The sequence below is a fragment of the Anguilla anguilla genome, chromosome 1, assembly GCF_013347855.1.
Source record: "Anguilla anguilla isolate fAngAng1 chromosome 1, fAngAng1.pri, whole genome shotgun sequence".
NCBI lineage: Eukaryota > Metazoa > Chordata > Actinopteri > Anguilliformes > Anguillidae > Anguilla > Anguilla anguilla.
Genome location: NC_049201.1, coordinates 63,204,436 through 63,221,730, shown reverse-complemented (window position 1 = coordinate 63,221,730; position 17,295 = coordinate 63,204,436). Strand labels below are relative to the sequence as shown.

Genomic DNA, 17,295 nt, shown 5'->3' with positions numbered 1-17,295 from the left:
AAAAAATTTAGAATCTTAACATTGTACAGAATAAATGAAATAGGCCTATTATACAATGTTCTATTGCCCATATTAAATTACTAGATTTATTTCTGCCGTCCTCTTATGTTACATTATGTCATTGCAAACTTTAAAATGTGTTGTATTTTGCAGCCTGAAATTACTTTTCAAAAGCAACACAGTAATTATGAGGCGGAGAGTTTCTTGTTGTAGTTTTGCATTTATTTAAAAGTGAAACAGAAACGATGCTACATTTAAGAATTAACACAGCTGGTCAATAGGCCAATGAGGTATTCATCCAGTGTATGGTCCTCACACATTATATATATGTATGCTCGTTAAACATGTTCCCCTTGCAGTTTACAAAATACACAATCCCTATGTCGAGATACCACATGAACTGTTCGAGTTATTTTTTTTACATTCTTCATATATGTAGGTAGTTGAGAAATATAGGTAGTCAACACAAAATACAGTGTAATGTAATTACATCTAACGTTCACCATTTTATATTTTATATATTAATGCACAAGCGCATGCACCCAAATTAAAGTTAGCATCACATTACAGGCCACTAAAAACAATGCCCTTTTCTTACACATATGAATTTGAAATTGTTTGATTACATCCAAACCAGTGCTTTTTCCAAACTGAGATATTGACAAACTACAAATGAAACAAAACACATTATAAAAAACGTTCTGTCACAAACTACAATAAAATTAGTATCAGACGAGTACATAGTTTATAACGAGTATACACATTCACTACACAACAGGAAGAAACGCACATTAATTGATAATAGGGTGCAAATGTATCTGTGCAATTCAAGTTTGGGCGAGGAAACTGTAGCTATAATCGACATTTTTTTTTACAGATTGCTAATATAATATGAAATCAGTTACTGCTAAAATCTACTTTTATGTTTGGATGAGGTTTCGAATAATCCAGTTCATTTTATAGATTATGTTCTGTCTCCGGAATTTGATCATATCAATCATCTTTTGGTCGATCTTTATTGCCTTTCTTCATCTTCATCCTGCGGTTCTGAAACCAAATTTTAACTTGTCTTTCAGTGAGATTTAGAAGTCTTGCCACTTCATATCTACGGTCTCGGGTGAGGTACATATTAAACAGAAACTCTTTCTCCAGTTCGAGAGTCTGGTGCTTAGAATACGGACAGCGCTTTTTTCTCGTGGATCTCGCGTGAAGCCAGTTGGACGAAGGGTTATCTGAAAAGGGGCAGAGTGTGAACAGTTCTTGTTGTGTCAGCCACCAAGCAAATTGCCACAAGTATTTTGCGGTCAACGTGATATACAGGAGCTGTTCAATCTTGGTCATTCGGTTACTTTCAGGCTACAAGTTAGTTAACACATTGGGAATTCTTGATAATTTAATTCAATAGAACACTTTGACTATTGACTTAAGTTGTATTCATTATTTATTTTAAACCTGCCTTAGATTAAAACGGCTTGCACTGATAAGTCTGTAGAATATAGGGCCTACCTACGTTCAACACAAAGGAACGAACGGGTTAATTCGTTGGAAGACACTGTATCCACACATACACAAACGTGCGCGCACATGAACACAAACACATTCGCGCGCGCGCACACACACACACACACACAAACACACACCCTCCATCCAGGCCAAAAAATAGTTGATTTCCTTAGATATTTTTGCGGTCCATTGTTTCAACTGTTAACAAGTGTATAAAATTCTGCCCTTACTTGGATCTGCGTTTGTTTTTTCCGTGGCGGAAGCGGTATCTTCCTTGGCGTCGGGGAAACTGGCATCGCTGGAGATTCTATCCATACTTGCAGGCGACGATCCGTTTTTAAAGTCAGAGAGAAGCAGCGTATCGAACGTTGTGCATTCGCCTCTGCTGGTCAATGGCTCGGGTTTAATACCATAATGCCTATTTGTAGATAATCCTGTTAAAGGCAAGGATCCAGAAATGGGTTCCAATAACCAAGATCGCATATACATTCCGTCGGCGTCTCCTGCTGCACCCGGAGACTGCGCGTAGGAGTGGTACACAGTGGACAGGCTGCTCGGAGGCATTGATGGCACGGAATTCCAGGATGCGCCGAAGATGGTCGATTTTGACTGGAATGGACAAGGTTCTGGGTCGCCCTGCTCAGTGAGCGCTGGCTGCCTTTCTTGTTGAAGCCCCGTATCAGAGGAGTATTTTGGTGCTAAAAGATTCTCGGTCTCAGGCAGAATGAGAGAATCTACATAATAACTTAATGTCCCTGATGTCGACATGGCAAACTACAGGAAGACACGCGAAAACACATGCACAGTTGGCTACCATCTACGCAATATAAGAATCTGTAGAAATCAAGTGTCAGCTTGGCCTCAGCAGGCACACGAGAACAGCCCGTTAATAAGTTACCGTTACATGCCATTTGATTGGGTGACATAACCACGTGGTCAAAGGACAGCGCAATAAAAACTAAATCAGTCCGCTCCCTGCTAAATGGCCTCTGTTTTCCAGTCATATTTTTTATTGAAAAGCCGTATGTTTTTTTACGCAAAGGAATATTATTTGATATGCGCTATAAACTTAACACAGATAGTCACTAAAACAGATTAAAGTCTTGCATTTCTTGAATTCTACAATGGGAGGGCCTACTTAATGTTAAATTCCGTCAGTTATGTTTTATTCTTGATATTTGAATGGCATAAAAACTAATGCTCAGTCTATTTTATTCAGCAGTGAATTAATCAAATGTTTATTCAGGACTGTACCGCTTTACTGCGAAGGGGAAGAAATGTAGGCTAGTTTTGACGACGAATGTGGGCTGCTTTGCAGAAATAGAATTAGTCATTAAAAAAATATTTTTTTGTGTGTTTGGAGGAATTTAAAAATAACTAAGTTCCATTTCCAGTTGTCTCTTTAAGCAATATATTTGTGAAATGCTCTGTGAAAAGAAAACAAACAATAAAGATTCTAAAAATTCACTCATAACTGTACTTCAAACCTTCATATTTGAGTCACCGAATTCATCAGTTCAAATATTCCTCGAAATCAAACTTTCCTTGACAAAGCAAAGAAGTGCAAACCTTAATTAGAAAAAGGGGTCTAACCTGGACTAAAATAAAATTAGTTAAGCTAATAAAGGGTTAAGCTAATATGAACATTATATTCATTATTTTGCCTTTATTATGATTATGATTGTGAATATTATTATTATTATTATTATTATTATTATTGTTATGGTAGTAGTAGCAGCAGCAGCAGAAATTGCAGTAGCTTATTTCTTGCATTTTAGTATGTTGTTTTAATATTAGTTGTGGTCTAGTAGTTTCAATTTTGTGATGCTGGTGGCGGTGGTAGTGGAAATGTCGTTGTTTTTGTTGTTTTGTTTTTTTAGCCTCTTTGTTGGAAATGTAACGCGCGATTGCATTACTCCTGCCGACTGTACCACGTTATACATTGTGATATATAAGTTACTTGAAAACATATGGAATTAGTGAATAGTGCCGAAAAGGTGTATAGTAGCCTATTGAAGCGTTTTGAAATAATTTCCTGTCGGGAAGTTTTTGTAATGGCAAATGATGGTTTGCAATAGTAAAACAAAGGAGAATATATGTTGTTTGATGTATTGGTTCCAAATCCGTACGCCTCAAATGGGGGTCCTTTCATTATTTCACTGTTTTCATTTTTCAAGAATCTATTAGGCCTATTCAAATCAATATTATTTATGTTCTTTAAAATAATTGGTATTTAAACTAGCAACTCGATTCTTATGACCTGTTTATGTAGAACTAAAACTGAATTTATTTCAGTAAGTTATAAATATTTTACTAGAATTCATAAATTCTAATAAATAAATTGTTCAGCAATGTCGTATTTATTTTTGTTCATTCGTAAACATCAGAAAGTACAGTACGACTCTAAATATCTAGGCTATATAATACATTGTTTTGTATCATGTCTCACACATTGTCATCAATTTCATTATACATTCATAAAATATAACCATAACCATATGGTTATAACCATATCTGAGGACCATAATCTGGTATTTGTTTACTTAAATATTACTTTTTTTTTTTAAATAAATAAATGTGTGCAGTATTGAAGCTTTTAAGCCAGTGAAGTCCAGAAGTGGTCAGTTAGTTGTCAAATGAGAATTCAGAATAAAAACAATGAGGTGAGCAGTCTTTAAATTCTAATAAGTCTTAAATGATACATTGGGATTTTATTTATTTATTTTTTAGTTCACAACCCCCCTTGATTTGATGTTTTGTTGTTTTGCTGTTTTTGATGATGTTTGTTGTTGTTTTGTTATTGTTGTTATACTGTTGCCCAATCACTATGTATTATCTTTTACCGTCTTTTATCTTTTTAAATGACCATGGGTGTTAAGACATCTGTGAAATGCACTTTCAATAAATGATAACTTGACTTGACAAATTGACTTGACACCATGTAAACTGGAATATTCAGTTTCCATAGTAAGCATGCATTTTTTGTCATGTGTTAGCCTACTGTTTATATGCACATGTATATCTTCAATTTTGTGGGTGTATGGGGAAAGCTCATTTCAAGATTTTTGTGTTTCAAGTAGCATGAGGCTAATTAAATACAACAGAACCACGCACGGACGAAAATAGTAGATCTAGGTAATTTCTTAAAAACCTCACACAATTTGAATCAAATGAGCCTCCTCTGCTTGTGGAACCTTGACTGCGTGCCACTCGAGTTGCAGCGAGACGAATCACTGCTCAAAAAGAAACCCCTTTGTGTTGGGGCAGTAAGTTTTCAGTCACACAGAAGTGCCTGTACAGCTTGGTTTAAATAATCAAAATTAGACTAGCAGTGAAAATGTCTTTGGCTGTAGTGGTGCACTTTTAAGGCTAGGTATACAAACGGAATAGTTTATCACAGGGGCTATTCACTTCCTTCCCTGCAGATAACAGCCTATGTGGCCTAAATATCGCCAATAAAGGCCTTTCTTTTGTTTCTCCTCTGGCGCGACGGACGCTTCCGGCACTTCCCCGATCTGCCGCTTAGGTCGCTGTTGTGTGTGCGGATTTGGCCAGACTTGTTATGCTCCTAAACGAGGCCTTGCCGCTACTATTTGAACTCCAGTAATAGGAAATTATCCTAATTCCAAATACATCCCTCCTCCCCTACCATTCCGGTTAAATATAAACCGAAGTCAGGTGACAGTGTGCGTTTATTCTAAGTTAGATGTCTTCGTCCAACTGAATTACATACTATTGGAATTAATGCCTAGAGCATGTCCATGTTGAAATATGTTTTAGTAGTAGCCTAATCTGCGTATGCTGTAAATAAATACACTACCATTTGTAATTATAAGGGGATAACAATATAATATCATACATATTGTTTTGAGCGATACAGGATCATACATCCAACGAAAATGCCTCCGTTTATGACATTAAAATATAAAAATAAATTCAAAACAAATATAACACAGCTCTCAAAAGTATGGCAGGGCGTTGATTTAACTGGGGGCAATTAAGACAGTTTCGTGTTGTGGGAGTATAAACTTGAGCCCAACAACATGAAACTACCTAAACCACTCAACAGTCGACTCCGCTGATCAAGAAAAGATAATGCGTTTTAGGCAATACCTTCATCTGCAACGGTCATTCAGTGCATTACTGCAGATAAAATAAAAACGATGCTTTCAACTAAAGCAAATTATATCATTACCCGTGACCTCGGCAAGGCAGAAACAATATTTTTTTATTAATAAAATGGTTTTAAAAATCGTGTAATTACAACAGGAAGAATCTTCCCAATTAAGTAGCCTTACTATTGGACTACTGTTTTTGTTCATTTTACTGTTTACTGTTATTTACTTCATAGACAGATAAATTCAGCTGTTGTTGCCATTAATAGCATTTATGACATTTTCTAAAAAATGTTAAATAAAAGAATTGATTTCTCTATCAATTACAATTAATAATCATTACAATCACATTGTACAATCAATACTGCACAGTTATTAACTGTTGTTGCTGTACCACAAGAAAAGGTCAGGGTTAGGCAGGTATTCCGGCTTAGTCCATTCCTTGTCAATGCTTTTTGATGTCCGTGATTTTTTTCCCCTCTTAGCAACGCTCAATTAAAGCCACTAGCAAAGGACAGCAAGATCCTTAGTTTACCAGCAAGCAATAAAACGCGACAAACCCGACAAAGCTTACAGCACCATTACTTCATGGCCCAGAGGAATTATGGGTGTCTAATTTTTAAAAAGGTTGCGACAGCAATATAGAGAAGCAATGTTGAATAAGTTCCATTTGATAGGCTACTATTGTTTACGCAACATACTGTGAAATCCTCTGTCGCAGATGTGTTACATGCAGTGAAAAGTCTAGTTTGTGTAAAATGCACCACATCCCACGGTGCAATTATTCATGTATTATTATTTTTTTAATCTAACGCAGACTATACTGACAAGATAATATAGAAAGCAGTAATACACATGTACGTTTTCGTTGAAACACCAGCATGTTTTATTTACATACCACACCACAACAAAAATTCCTTTTACAGTACTGACTGAATATATTTATTTGCATGTAACTGTACCATCAAATTCAAAATATCCTATAAGCATAAATACTTAAATTGACTTTAATACCGACAGAATTCACCGCATGTCGCCTGGCAATAATTTAAAATGTATAGAAAAATCTGACATAATCGGATGTATTGGAATACCTGCTACATTTGCACCAAGAAGTTAAATACGTGTTGGCAAAAGAAATAATCCCATAATTGCGCGGATCTTTAGCTTCTGCTCAGTGTTCTTTTTGATCTGAATGATTCCAAACAAACTTTATAGTTTCATCATTAACGCTTATTGAACTGGTATTTGTAGCCTACTCTATGCTCAGAGTAAATTGTGATATGGTTTAAATCTAAGTCATTATTTTACTGGTTATAACATCAATTTCCCTGTTCTATATATCGCCATTATATTCTACCTTATGGACAAGGGTAAATTCTCTTGTTTTACATTCTATAAATAGTCTACACATTGTCACGAAAAAATGTTCAACTGATATAGACATGTAAACTTAAAAAATGACCGTGTAGCAAAACAAAATATTAAATTAACAATAGTGCCTTGCACAGTCATATTTGAAAACAGAGAGGGGCTCTCTAAAACCGGATGTACCCGTTCTTCACTTGTTGGAAGGTGGAAGGCGTCACCCATCTCTTAAATGCAGTGTTGATCACGAAAAGCTAAAATTTGCTGTAAGCTCCCGAATCCTGTTTTCTCTGCTCATTTTCTTCAGTTTCATCCGACGATTCTGGAACCAAATTTTCACTTGTCTGTCAGTCAGGTGGACACTGCGGCTTATCTCCAGGCGACGCTCGCGAGTCAGGTACATATTGAACAGGAACTCCTTTTCGAGCTCCAGAGTCTGATGTTTTGTATAGGGGCACCGTTTCTTCCGGCCACTCTTCGCGGTTAGCCAGTTGGCTGTATTTTCGCTTTTTGTCTCTCCTGAGGAAAAAAACACAGATAATTATTATACAGTTTACTGTATAGTTGGTGTCTTTCATTTGAAATTGTTTTATCTGTATCCGTATAATGTAGGCTATATTATCTGTGTTAATCTTGAATTTAATCATTAGCCTGCTGCGGCATCTTGAATTAAGAAACATTTTTGTTAGTATATTGTATTATTTACAAGAATGTTTTCTTTAGTTTTTTATAAAGAATCAGCGATTTGAAAATATATTAACATCAAAGCATTTCCTTTACAGATGATGAATGTCAAAAAGCACGAATGAAAGCAAATTAATGTTTTAAATCAAACTTCTGCTAAGCTACTTTGAATATAAATATATACGGATCTTTTAATTTTTTTCTGTGTGGGAAGATATAGTGTATTGCAATCTTGTTGATCCAGTATGGTATGAGTGCTGACTCCCTATGAAAACGAAAAATGTTAAAACACTTGCACTTACATATTATATATATATATATATATATATATATATATATATATATATATATATATAATGTGAGTCACAAGTTTAGTTTTACAGTATCCTTACGATTTTACTGTTGGACCACTGTTTTTGTTCATTTTACTGTTATCTACTTCATACACAGATACATTCAGCTGTTGTTGACATTAATAGCGTTTATTAGCATTTTAAAAATTTAAATAATATAATTGTTTTCGCTGTCAACTGCAATGAATAATACATCCGTTGAGAACAGATTACTTGTACCTAGTTTTTTTTTCTACTGTACCTGTTTTACTTCTGCCCCGAATACAAATCATAAAACTACAAAAAACGATAACTGGGTCATTGTAACACTGCCAAACCCGCAAGGCTCGCCCCGCCAAAGATCAAAGGTAAAAGATAAAAAGTATACAGTTTGTGGGTTGCACAACAGCAATAAAAAAGGCTTTTTAAAACTGAGCGAACGACGAAGGGTAGCCTACACAGTGCAAAAAGCTGTCGGGGCCATTCAAGCATTTCGTGTGTCCATACTTCACACTGCAGCGACCGTTATTGAAGCACCTTCATGATTTTAGAATACGCACCTTTTGTTACTTTGTTGGGACCCTCTTTGTCGTTGACTGGTGGTTCGGGTGAAGACGCCTCTTCGACTGAAGACTGCTGTGTTTCCTCCTCTCTCTGCGGAGCGCATGGTATGCTGCTGGAAGCCATCTCTTCGCTTCCTCTTTTGCCGGACTCTGCCGAGTTAGATATGCAAACTGGGGTGTCGAACCGAACTGCTGGTTGCAGGACAAAGTGGGAAGAATTGGACTGGCCGCCGTGATAAGCCTTAGAAGCTGCATACGTCTGGGACAGCCGGAAGTAGCCAGGTACAGGTACTGTGCCGCTGTGACTGACCGGACAGTTACCCGTCGTTAATCTGGAGTACGAAAGCTCTTCTGCCGGTGACGCTTTTGGACACTTATTCGATTCATAAAGGCAATACCCGTTCTCTTCCTTAATGTTAGGAGAAAATGAGCACTGGGCGATTTGCTGTCCGCCGGGAGGCTGATCTATTCGACAGGACCTTGATGCGTCCAGCCATACTTCCATCCCAGGAATATACGAACTGGAGGCAGGGACCATATTTTGAGAATTACTCTCGTTCCGTTTGTTCAATCCAGGGAAAAATCCACAGTTAGGTAGTCCATAGTGTAAATCCGAGGCTGGAGGCACATAGATGTTGCTTCCTTGGTAGTAGGGTCCGCCGTTTTCGGTCCGGGCGCTTATCAAGGAGTCTACTAAAAATGAGTTCCCCACTGGGCTGTCGGAGCATGACATTGTTGTAGTATAATTTGACGAAGGGAGAAGATAGCCCTTTCTGGCTGACATTTCTAGTGCAAAACGCGGAATATGATTAGCAATACCCTCACTACACTGTGCCAGCTGACAGCCAATTAAAATGAGCGAAGAAAGGAGGCTCCACCCACCCAAAGGCACGTAATGACAAGGGGTCATATCCATCTCAGCCCTCAATAAAAGGAGAAGGAAACCAATTGCCTGATATATCCCATTATGATCTTTTTAAAATATAGGTAAAATTTCATACGCGTACATTCTTTTTGTGCAAGTAGGTTTGTGGAAAAACATTGTTCTCCCTGTGTGTGTGTGTGTGTGTGTGTGTGTGTGTGCGAGCGAGCGTGTGTGTGTCTGTGTGTTTTAACATATGTCCAGTATAGTTACTGAACTAAACCCATTGACCTCATGTTTAACCATATCTTGAAACGATCATTATGGGCTTATTTGTGCGAGTTTTTTCCCCCTCATGTAATCTGTTCCACGCTGTGTATCATCTCTGTAAAAAGCTTCGGGTAGTACTCCACGGTAGGGAGTACGTCTGTCTGTGTGTGTGTGTGTATATATATATATATATATATATATGAGCCAGTTATTGTATTTGGTATTTGTGGTTATATTATTTGTAATCCGGGGAGAAGTAAACAGGTAGCTACAGTAAAAACTAGGCATACGCAAATGGGGCAGACGGATGTGTCCATAATTGCAATTGTCTACAGAGAAATAATTATATGCGTATATATGATGTATAATTATCAACAACAGCTGGATTTCTCTGTTTATAACGTAAATAACAGCAGTGAAATGATTTCAAGAGCAAGATTACTGTAAAACTAAACATGTGACTTCATCATTACATTTATTTATTTTTAGCAGACCCTTTTATAACAGACTCATCAATAACATAGTGAATCAAGGAGATCTCACCTCTATATGCAACTTTATGGTTGCTACAGATAAAACGGAAAATATAATCAAAGTGGTAGAATATATAAACTGCGTGTGTAATGTAGATGTGAGTATAGGTTTAGGTTTAAAAAAAAATACATGTCATTCACCACTTACCCTCGTTTTATTTGTGAATATTCTAGATTTACAATGAATGTTCTTTGTACAAATTGGTTGTACTACTCAGTTTATCTCCGTAAGAATTATATTGCGGCACAGTACGAACCAGAAACTTCCACCAAAAACAGTTTTAACACTGAGTTACATGCAAACCTCTATAGCCACAATCGTACAGAAAATTATGAATTATTTTTATTTATTTATTTTTTTGAAAACCTGTTTTAAAATGTCATGAAAAAGTGCATGTCCTTCATTTGAATGGCAAATATATAACTGGCTGATTTTCTATTCCCTTAAAAACTGGAAAAGAAAACCTCGGACTGTGAACAACAGTCCTTTCAATATCCTACCTAATCGGGTACAACATCAGCCCCTGCACTTTATAGAAGAGGAAAAATAGAAAATTTATATTCTTTGGCTTTGGTCCTAATGGAAGCAGTCAAAACTAAATAATTCATAATAACAACTACTACAAAATCATTTAAATATATCAGACATTCAACGAACCTCACGATCAGGTGTCACGTAGCCTGACGTTAAAATGCAGATCCATCACATATCGAAGAAAGGAACACAGTTTGCTTAAAGTACATGCTTCTTCGCTGTAATCATTGTTATTTTTGATAAGTACAAATATCTATTTACGTTAGATTGTATCACTTTTGAGAGGAAAAGCCACAGCTTTGCCAGCGATCATTTCTGTGCATCAGTGGGGCCATGTTTGGTCTTGATTCATTCTAAAATGTAGGCCTACTATCAATCGTACGCTTTTCTGCAAGATTGTATAAAGCAGTAGGCCGTACAGTAGTGTGTGATAAAAGAGCTTAACTGTATTAAAAGACTAAGCACTACTATATAACGAGAAAATGATATCTCGATTTTATTGCTGCTGTCTCAGAGTAAAAATACGCGAATCGTTTATTTACTTGGCATTGCAAGCACAAGCCTTGTTAATAGTAAGTAGGCCTACTTAACTAAGACATCATAAACAAAGCGTATGAAGCGGCGCACTTTACGTATTTTTGCAGACAACAATGATCTTCGTCAGTTCCGGCTTATAAATTTTCATTAATCTTTGGCGAGGCTATATAATAATAATAATAATAATAATAATAATAATAATAATGTGTGTGTATGCTTATTCCTATGGTTTTTCTCAATTCTGTGTTATTTGAGCATAGCGGCAATCGTATGTTCTTGTCGTTATGTCCAATAACGTGCCATTTTACTACATCCAGCGGAGGCTTTTATTTTTACAGGAGACAAAGCCCACGGGTATGGTTATTCACCTTATTATCCCTTCCACGCTCTTCTCTCTCTCTCTCCGTCTCTCTCCCTGTCTCACACACACGCATGCACACACACACCCACACACACACACACTCTCTCTCTCACACACACACAAGCACGTTCCCTCTGATAGCAGCATTGTCATGCCAAAAGTTAGTCATTCATGTCATTCGTTGACGTTATATCTGTCTATGTAAAATTAAGGTATGCGTTCAGGCCTGTAAATGCCGAAGGCTACATATTTCCGAAAATACCATATTAGTTAAATATATTCGTTTATAACGCTAAGCTTGGCGTTAGAAAACAATATATAGCAAGCTACGACTCCTTTTTTCTTCTTAAGGATCACTGCATTGTCGATTTGTATATTTTGACAGATTTTCTTATAAACATCTGGATCGTTCTCAGAATAGTAGCATACTGCAATACAATGAGTAGCATCGTGCCATTCAAAGATCTCAAAATGAAAGTCACGAAGAAAACATCTGCATACCTGTATTATGACACCACAAATTTATTTCTTCGGGTTTTATGCTGTGGTCTAGCCTATTTTACTCGCGAGGTTTAGCACAACACGGATTTCATTGTTTAGAGAGTTTCACAACCTTAAAGGAAAATTAACGTTCATATTCACTGAAACCAAAATATATGTAACATTCGATATAAAAACTGTTTACCTTTATATCCATTTCCGTTACAGCATTGGCATAGGACTGACCGTTTTTGGTGCGTTAGAACGGATCCTGTATGCTTTTCGAGATCAACGGCAATGACATTGATCTAAAGAGCGCCGCCCAGTGGAAAAACATCCATTGGCTACTAATATTCCTGCAACTGCCGAACGCCGAAAGCACATCACAAGTGAAGCCAGAAAGACCAGTGGACAGAAGTTTTCAATGGTTCCAGTTGTCGTTCGCGACTCCTTAGTAACAGTTAATAACCTTGGTCTCAGACAGTTTATTGCACTGCACTCAAATTCTACAAATGCTCCAGACTCAGACAAGTTTTATGACTAAGTTGCTACAGCAACAGGGAGGATGTGCCATAATTAGCTCGGAATTCCGGAGACCGTCAAAGGATGCGCAAGGCAAGACCATCACACCGAGTAGCTACCATAAACCCTCGTGTCTTCTTTTTTATCAGTTAGATTGTCACATATGTAAGTAGCTAATGTGATGGTGGTACTGGTAAATATATAACTATTCAGATAAAATAGATGTTCATGATAACTGAGGTTAATGCAATCAATTCGAGGTGAAAACTCATTACTTCGAAGTGTATGCTATATTTTGGTTACGTCAGCGAAATACTATATGTTCTTGCCACAAAGACTAGGATATGTTGTGCCTTAAATGCGTAACTTAATGTTCCAGGATAATTCTGCTTAGCTGCTTGATGGGTTCATCCTTAAAAATTTTAGTTATACGTCACGACCAGTTGGTACACCAAACCATGGGGCCTTCTCTCTCTGTCCGACGAATAAAGTGGAAGGCCTATACGAATCAAGAAGTTCAAAGGCAGCAAGTAGGAAAATAGATTTCATACCAGCGCTGCAATATAAGACGTGACAAAATGCTGGGCTAACAAGTTTGCCAAATTTTAGTCCATGCTATTGTATTCGTCTAGAGCTGTTTCAAATAAAAATGGCAAATAAATAAAATTTTAAATAATTTGACCTAATTAAAACGATCTTACCAGTACCAGCGGAGCTAAACCACTCCAGTAGTTTAAGTAGACCTATCGAGCTGCGATATGTATTAGTCTAAATTAAGGACAAAGTAAACTGCAATTTTAACCAAACCAAAATCTTCGAATCTTAACCCCTTCCAACCCACAGCATTTGTGTATAAACGTGAAAGAATAGTTACTCTTTTGAAAATAAATGTCTTTCTTTTGGTTTTCTAAAACAATGAGAAATAGTGCCATTTTCATATTAACGTCAACTGTTGTATAACCAAGACTGTAGTGTAATGCTTCTAATGTTATTCAGGATTAAAATAATGCTGTATTAAAACATAACAGGGGGCTAATGAAAATAGGTGATTGAATTGTAAAGCCAAAAAACCTTTGAAACTTTCTTATAAATAGCTCCTATGTGTTTGATGAAAATATTCAATTTCATGTTTCTATGCGAATGGTTGAATAATAATTTTGTGAAAGATTGCAATTACGGCATTTAAGCGCATTTCTTTTGACAACAATTCATGTCATTTCCAGTCAATTTTTTTGCTAAACAAATGTAATGCTCCATTCAGTTACCAGCGAAAACCAGAATATTGTGTCAAAATTTGTATTGGTTCGTAGTATCATACTGTATTATAAGAAATATATTATTCTATATGTTACCATATGGACGCGTGTGTTGCAACAATAAACAACATAAACAAATCACAGCGACATCCATTTCTCTTGGCGGTGCAAACTTTACTTTATCTTTTAAGTGGTACAAGTTTGACACTTAACGATTGTGATGAATGCATAAACAGATGTAGCCCAATGTATCACGTATAACACTGTTGTATTCACGGCCTGTTTCCGTTTTGGTCACATCAAGATCAATAACCACAAAGACTAAAATGTACAAGATCATTTCCCCCGTAATTATTTTACCACAGCGTATAGATATTTAAAAATGTAGAATTTAAAACAACGTGTCTCTGATTACAAAATACATAGTCATTAACTCTGTCAGTTCGGTGAGTGTAATGGATATGCGAAAATGAGAGCTAAGCATCATGATATGTATGAAATACATAGAATATAATCGTGAAGTGAATAAAAGGGTCCAGTTGTTTTCATACATCACAATTTAGGCTACAAATTACGAGAGAACATCTTCAAATGCTGGTCTTAGTCCGAAGACATCTGCAGCCTCGAACTTGAAATTAACCGCTCAGCCTCGGTATACAGGGTAGAGTACAAGTCCACGCCGTACAATCCTAAAGCAATGGATTCGTAGTGTAATACTGTAAGCGATCTCTGTTCAGTTTCTTTTCTTTCATTCTCCTGTTCTGAAACCAAATTTTCACTTGGCGGTCGGTTAGATTTAACATCCTCGACAGTTGCAAGCGTTTCTCTTTGTTAATGTACACACTGAAAAAGAACTCCCTCTCCAGTTCCCTGATCTGGTATTTAGTGTAGGGGCATCTCTTTTTACGCGTCCTCTGGCCACCTGAAAAACAGAGAAAACTATGAACAGCGACAATGAAAACATGGCAAAGTAAATTCATTGTGAATATAAGTTGGACACACCACTCTATAGAAATCACCGCTTATATATTAAACGATAATTCTACCGATTTTCTTAAAATTTTTTGCTGTCCGTAAAAAAAAAAAACAGGTAGGCCTAGTTAATATGAACATGAATGTGAATAAGAAACAGTAGCTGCATCGCTGATGATTTGATGAACAAATCGTAATCATAATTAAATAATTGGCCTATAGCCTAATGAACCGCTACAGACTTGAAATTAACATGCAGCTATTGGTTATAACAAAATAACGGTTTTGTTTTATAAATATTTTGGCCTATGATATAATGGCCACCTTCGTATAGAATACAGGCATATAAAATGACAATTCCTCTATTAAACACTGATTTACTTCGTGAAAAGAACAGTAAAGGGACAAATAACAGCTTTTCACAAAATAATAATAATCCTCACATTACAGAAATATGACATACAATTATTAATATCATGTATTTACAATAATACATTATCTTAAAAGTGCTGTGGAAAAAATTGCATGATTTTTTTCACGGCCAATTTCAAATGCAAGCACGTGATCCTGCAGTTTATAACAAAGTTTTGTTGGGTAAATCTACAGGCCCTCCATAAACCTTATATGCTTATAAAACAGCATATAAAATGTTTAACAGCGGCGCGCTAGATTGCAAACTTTCTCTCATAACTAGGGCGCGTCTTCATACGTACTGCTGCAGTTGGATTTCTCCTCATTGTTGCCGGAAGAGGATTCGGGACTGCTGCACTCCTCTCGCGGCTCTCTCCCGTCTGGCTCCTGGCACGCTTCGGAGCCGGAGGCTGCGGCGGTAGGCAGTTTTGTGGTATTTCTGTCCACCGAGCAGTCGGTTGATGGATTTTCTGTGTTGCCGTATGCTGTCTCGAAAAACTGATCAAAGGCTTGGGGTAGCACCCCGTTCCTGCCCACGTTTCCGTAGAAATTAGGCGTGGAGTTGGAGCTGGAGTGGAAACCCACGGAGCTGTTTTTCGCGAACATTTCCCCTAAAGTGGTCGGACCAGACAGACAATCCCTGTGCACCATCTCCTCTGCTGAGTAGCAGTGGGACAAATTCCCTCTGTGGTGCCATTTACTGGATGTGTCAATGGCATAGTCCCTGAAGGTTACCTCTCTCACGGACTGAACCTGCGGCAGGTTAGAGGAGTATGAGTAGGTCATGGGGCGAGAAGACGGGGTCTGGGATAAAAAAGAAGGGAGGCTTGAGAAGTCTGTTCCCGAGACGTAGTACGTGCAACTGGGTAAATACATATTCGACCCAACGGGAACCCGCTCATCAAAATCCATCATTACTCTAGCTTGGGTTCGTCTCAATAACAGTCCTTTGCATGGTTCTCTCGCTCTGCTACTTCAGTCTCTTTGAAGCAGATCCGTGGAGCTGAAATTTTGAGACGTAGGCTGACGTGGAGATCCATCGCCGTCCATTCCAGAGAGGCGCCAAGTCATGTGACCGAGAGTAGAAATTGACATATTCTGAGCGAGTGCTATGTGACTACATTTGTGTAGGCTATGTGGAGAGGCTGAGTGTGTTGCTTATATAGGCTTGCTAATTCTGTTTTAATCGTTACATTGGCGTTGGCCTAATGAATACTTTTTTATTGATTTCCATATGCTGATCGACTGATTTCCATGAATGGAGGCGGAATACAAGTCAAAGTACCACCGACGCTGGTCACGTGCATCATTTGCGTACAATGGAAAATATTCTCTAAATGCCTACTTAATTCAATCCAAAGTAGGGTGGGCGTTTCAGATAGACTAAAGGTTCATTTCGACAGTGCAAATTTACTTTAATACTGTAAATGTTTTAGCATTGGATATTCAATTATTTAGTAACTTTAACAATAACAAACTGTTCAAGATGAGGATGTATGTGTGGTTAAAAGATTAATCACTGCAATACCGTAGCCTATATTCACTAGTTTATTAACATCCCGGGTTCACACGAAGCCTTAATATGCAAACCTCTTGTTCGTGTTAGGCCAAGCTTATTAAACAGGACACTACATATTTATTTGAAATAAACATTATTTTACTGGAAAAGATCACGTCTCTACCAAATTTAGACACTCGTACGTTATTGTATGTGTCTTGTGTTGGTCGTTTTTAAGCAATGACTGTGTGAAATTTACACCCTAACAATAGCCTTTGGTTATCAAGCTGACGATGTTTGGGGTCCATACTCGTTTCCATACTCATATTTTGTTATAAATAAGAAAGGTTCTTTGTTAAAAATGGCAATGGGCCTATATTCCATTATTGTCTTTGCTATTGCTTGTATACACACTTGCTCCGATTCTATTGAGTCTTGCATTTTATTGCTGACACAGGAACAACGTGCAGTCCATAGCCTACACATCCACAGA

The 17,295-nt window shown here is 37.3% G+C and overlaps 3 protein-coding genes and 1 long non-coding RNA gene across 4 annotated transcripts in view; 1 reads left to right on the top strand and 3 right to left on the bottom strand.

Annotated features, from left to right (window-relative positions):
• Positions 1 to 17,295, top strand: part of LOC118218122 — a 31,292-nt gene that overhangs the window by 9,487 nt on the left and 4,510 nt on the right. The window lies entirely within an intron of this gene.
• hoxa9b (homeobox A9b) lies at positions 254 to 2,427 on the bottom strand. Its single transcript, XM_035400461.1, has 2 exons — positions 1,734 to 2,427; positions 254 to 1,232 (listed from the first exon to the last, which is right to left on the bottom strand). The coding sequence occupies exons 1-2, from the start codon at positions 2,269 to 2,271 to the stop codon at positions 994 to 996; spliced, it is 777 nt and encodes a 258-aa protein (XP_035256352.1). The 5' UTR covers positions 2,272 to 2,427; the 3' UTR covers positions 254 to 993.
• hoxa10b (homeobox A10b) lies at positions 6,529 to 9,578 on the bottom strand. The gene is made up of 2 exons (XM_035400203.1): positions 8,563 to 9,578; positions 6,529 to 7,505 (listed from the first exon to the last, which is right to left on the bottom strand). Exons 1-2 carry the CDS (start codon positions 9,479 to 9,481, stop codon positions 7,231 to 7,233), a joined length of 1,194 nt encoding a protein of 397 aa, XP_035256094.1. The 5' UTR covers positions 9,482 to 9,578; the 3' UTR covers positions 6,529 to 7,230.
• hoxa11b (homeobox A11b) lies at positions 14,094 to 16,544 on the bottom strand. The gene is made up of 2 exons (XM_035400328.1): positions 15,607 to 16,544; positions 14,094 to 14,843 (listed from the first exon to the last, which is right to left on the bottom strand). The coding sequence occupies exons 1-2, from the start codon at positions 16,217 to 16,219 to the stop codon at positions 14,611 to 14,613; spliced, it is 846 nt and encodes a 281-aa protein (XP_035256219.1). The 5' UTR covers positions 16,220 to 16,544; the 3' UTR covers positions 14,094 to 14,610.

What these genes read in the sequence shown, in the direction of transcription:
- hoxa9b (XM_035400461.1), bottom strand. Translation starts at nt 2,271, where the DNA reads ATGTCGACATCAGGGACATTAAGTTATTATGTAGATTCTCTCATTCTG. An exon ending in AAAAACAAACGCAGATCCAA is followed by an intron (nt 1,233 to 1,733) that starts GTAAGGGCAGAA and finishes GCCCCTTTTCAG; the next exon opens with ATAACCCTTCGTCCAACTGG.
- hoxa10b (XM_035400203.1), bottom strand. Translation starts at nt 9,481, where the DNA reads ATGGATATGACCCCTTGTCATTACGTGCCTTTGGGTGGGTGGAGCCTC. An exon ending in TCCCAACAAAGTAACAAAAG is followed by an intron (nt 7,506 to 8,562) that starts GTGCGTATTCTA and finishes TTTTTTCCTCAG; the next exon opens with GAGAGACAAAAAGCGAAAAT.
- hoxa11b (XM_035400328.1), bottom strand. Translation starts at nt 16,219, where the DNA reads ATGATGGATTTTGATGAGCGGGTTCCCGTTGGGTCGAATATGTATTTA. An exon ending in GGAGAAATCCAACTGCAGCA is followed by an intron (nt 14,844 to 15,606) that starts GTACGTATGAAG and finishes TCTGTTTTTCAG; the next exon opens with GTGGCCAGAGGACGCGTAAA.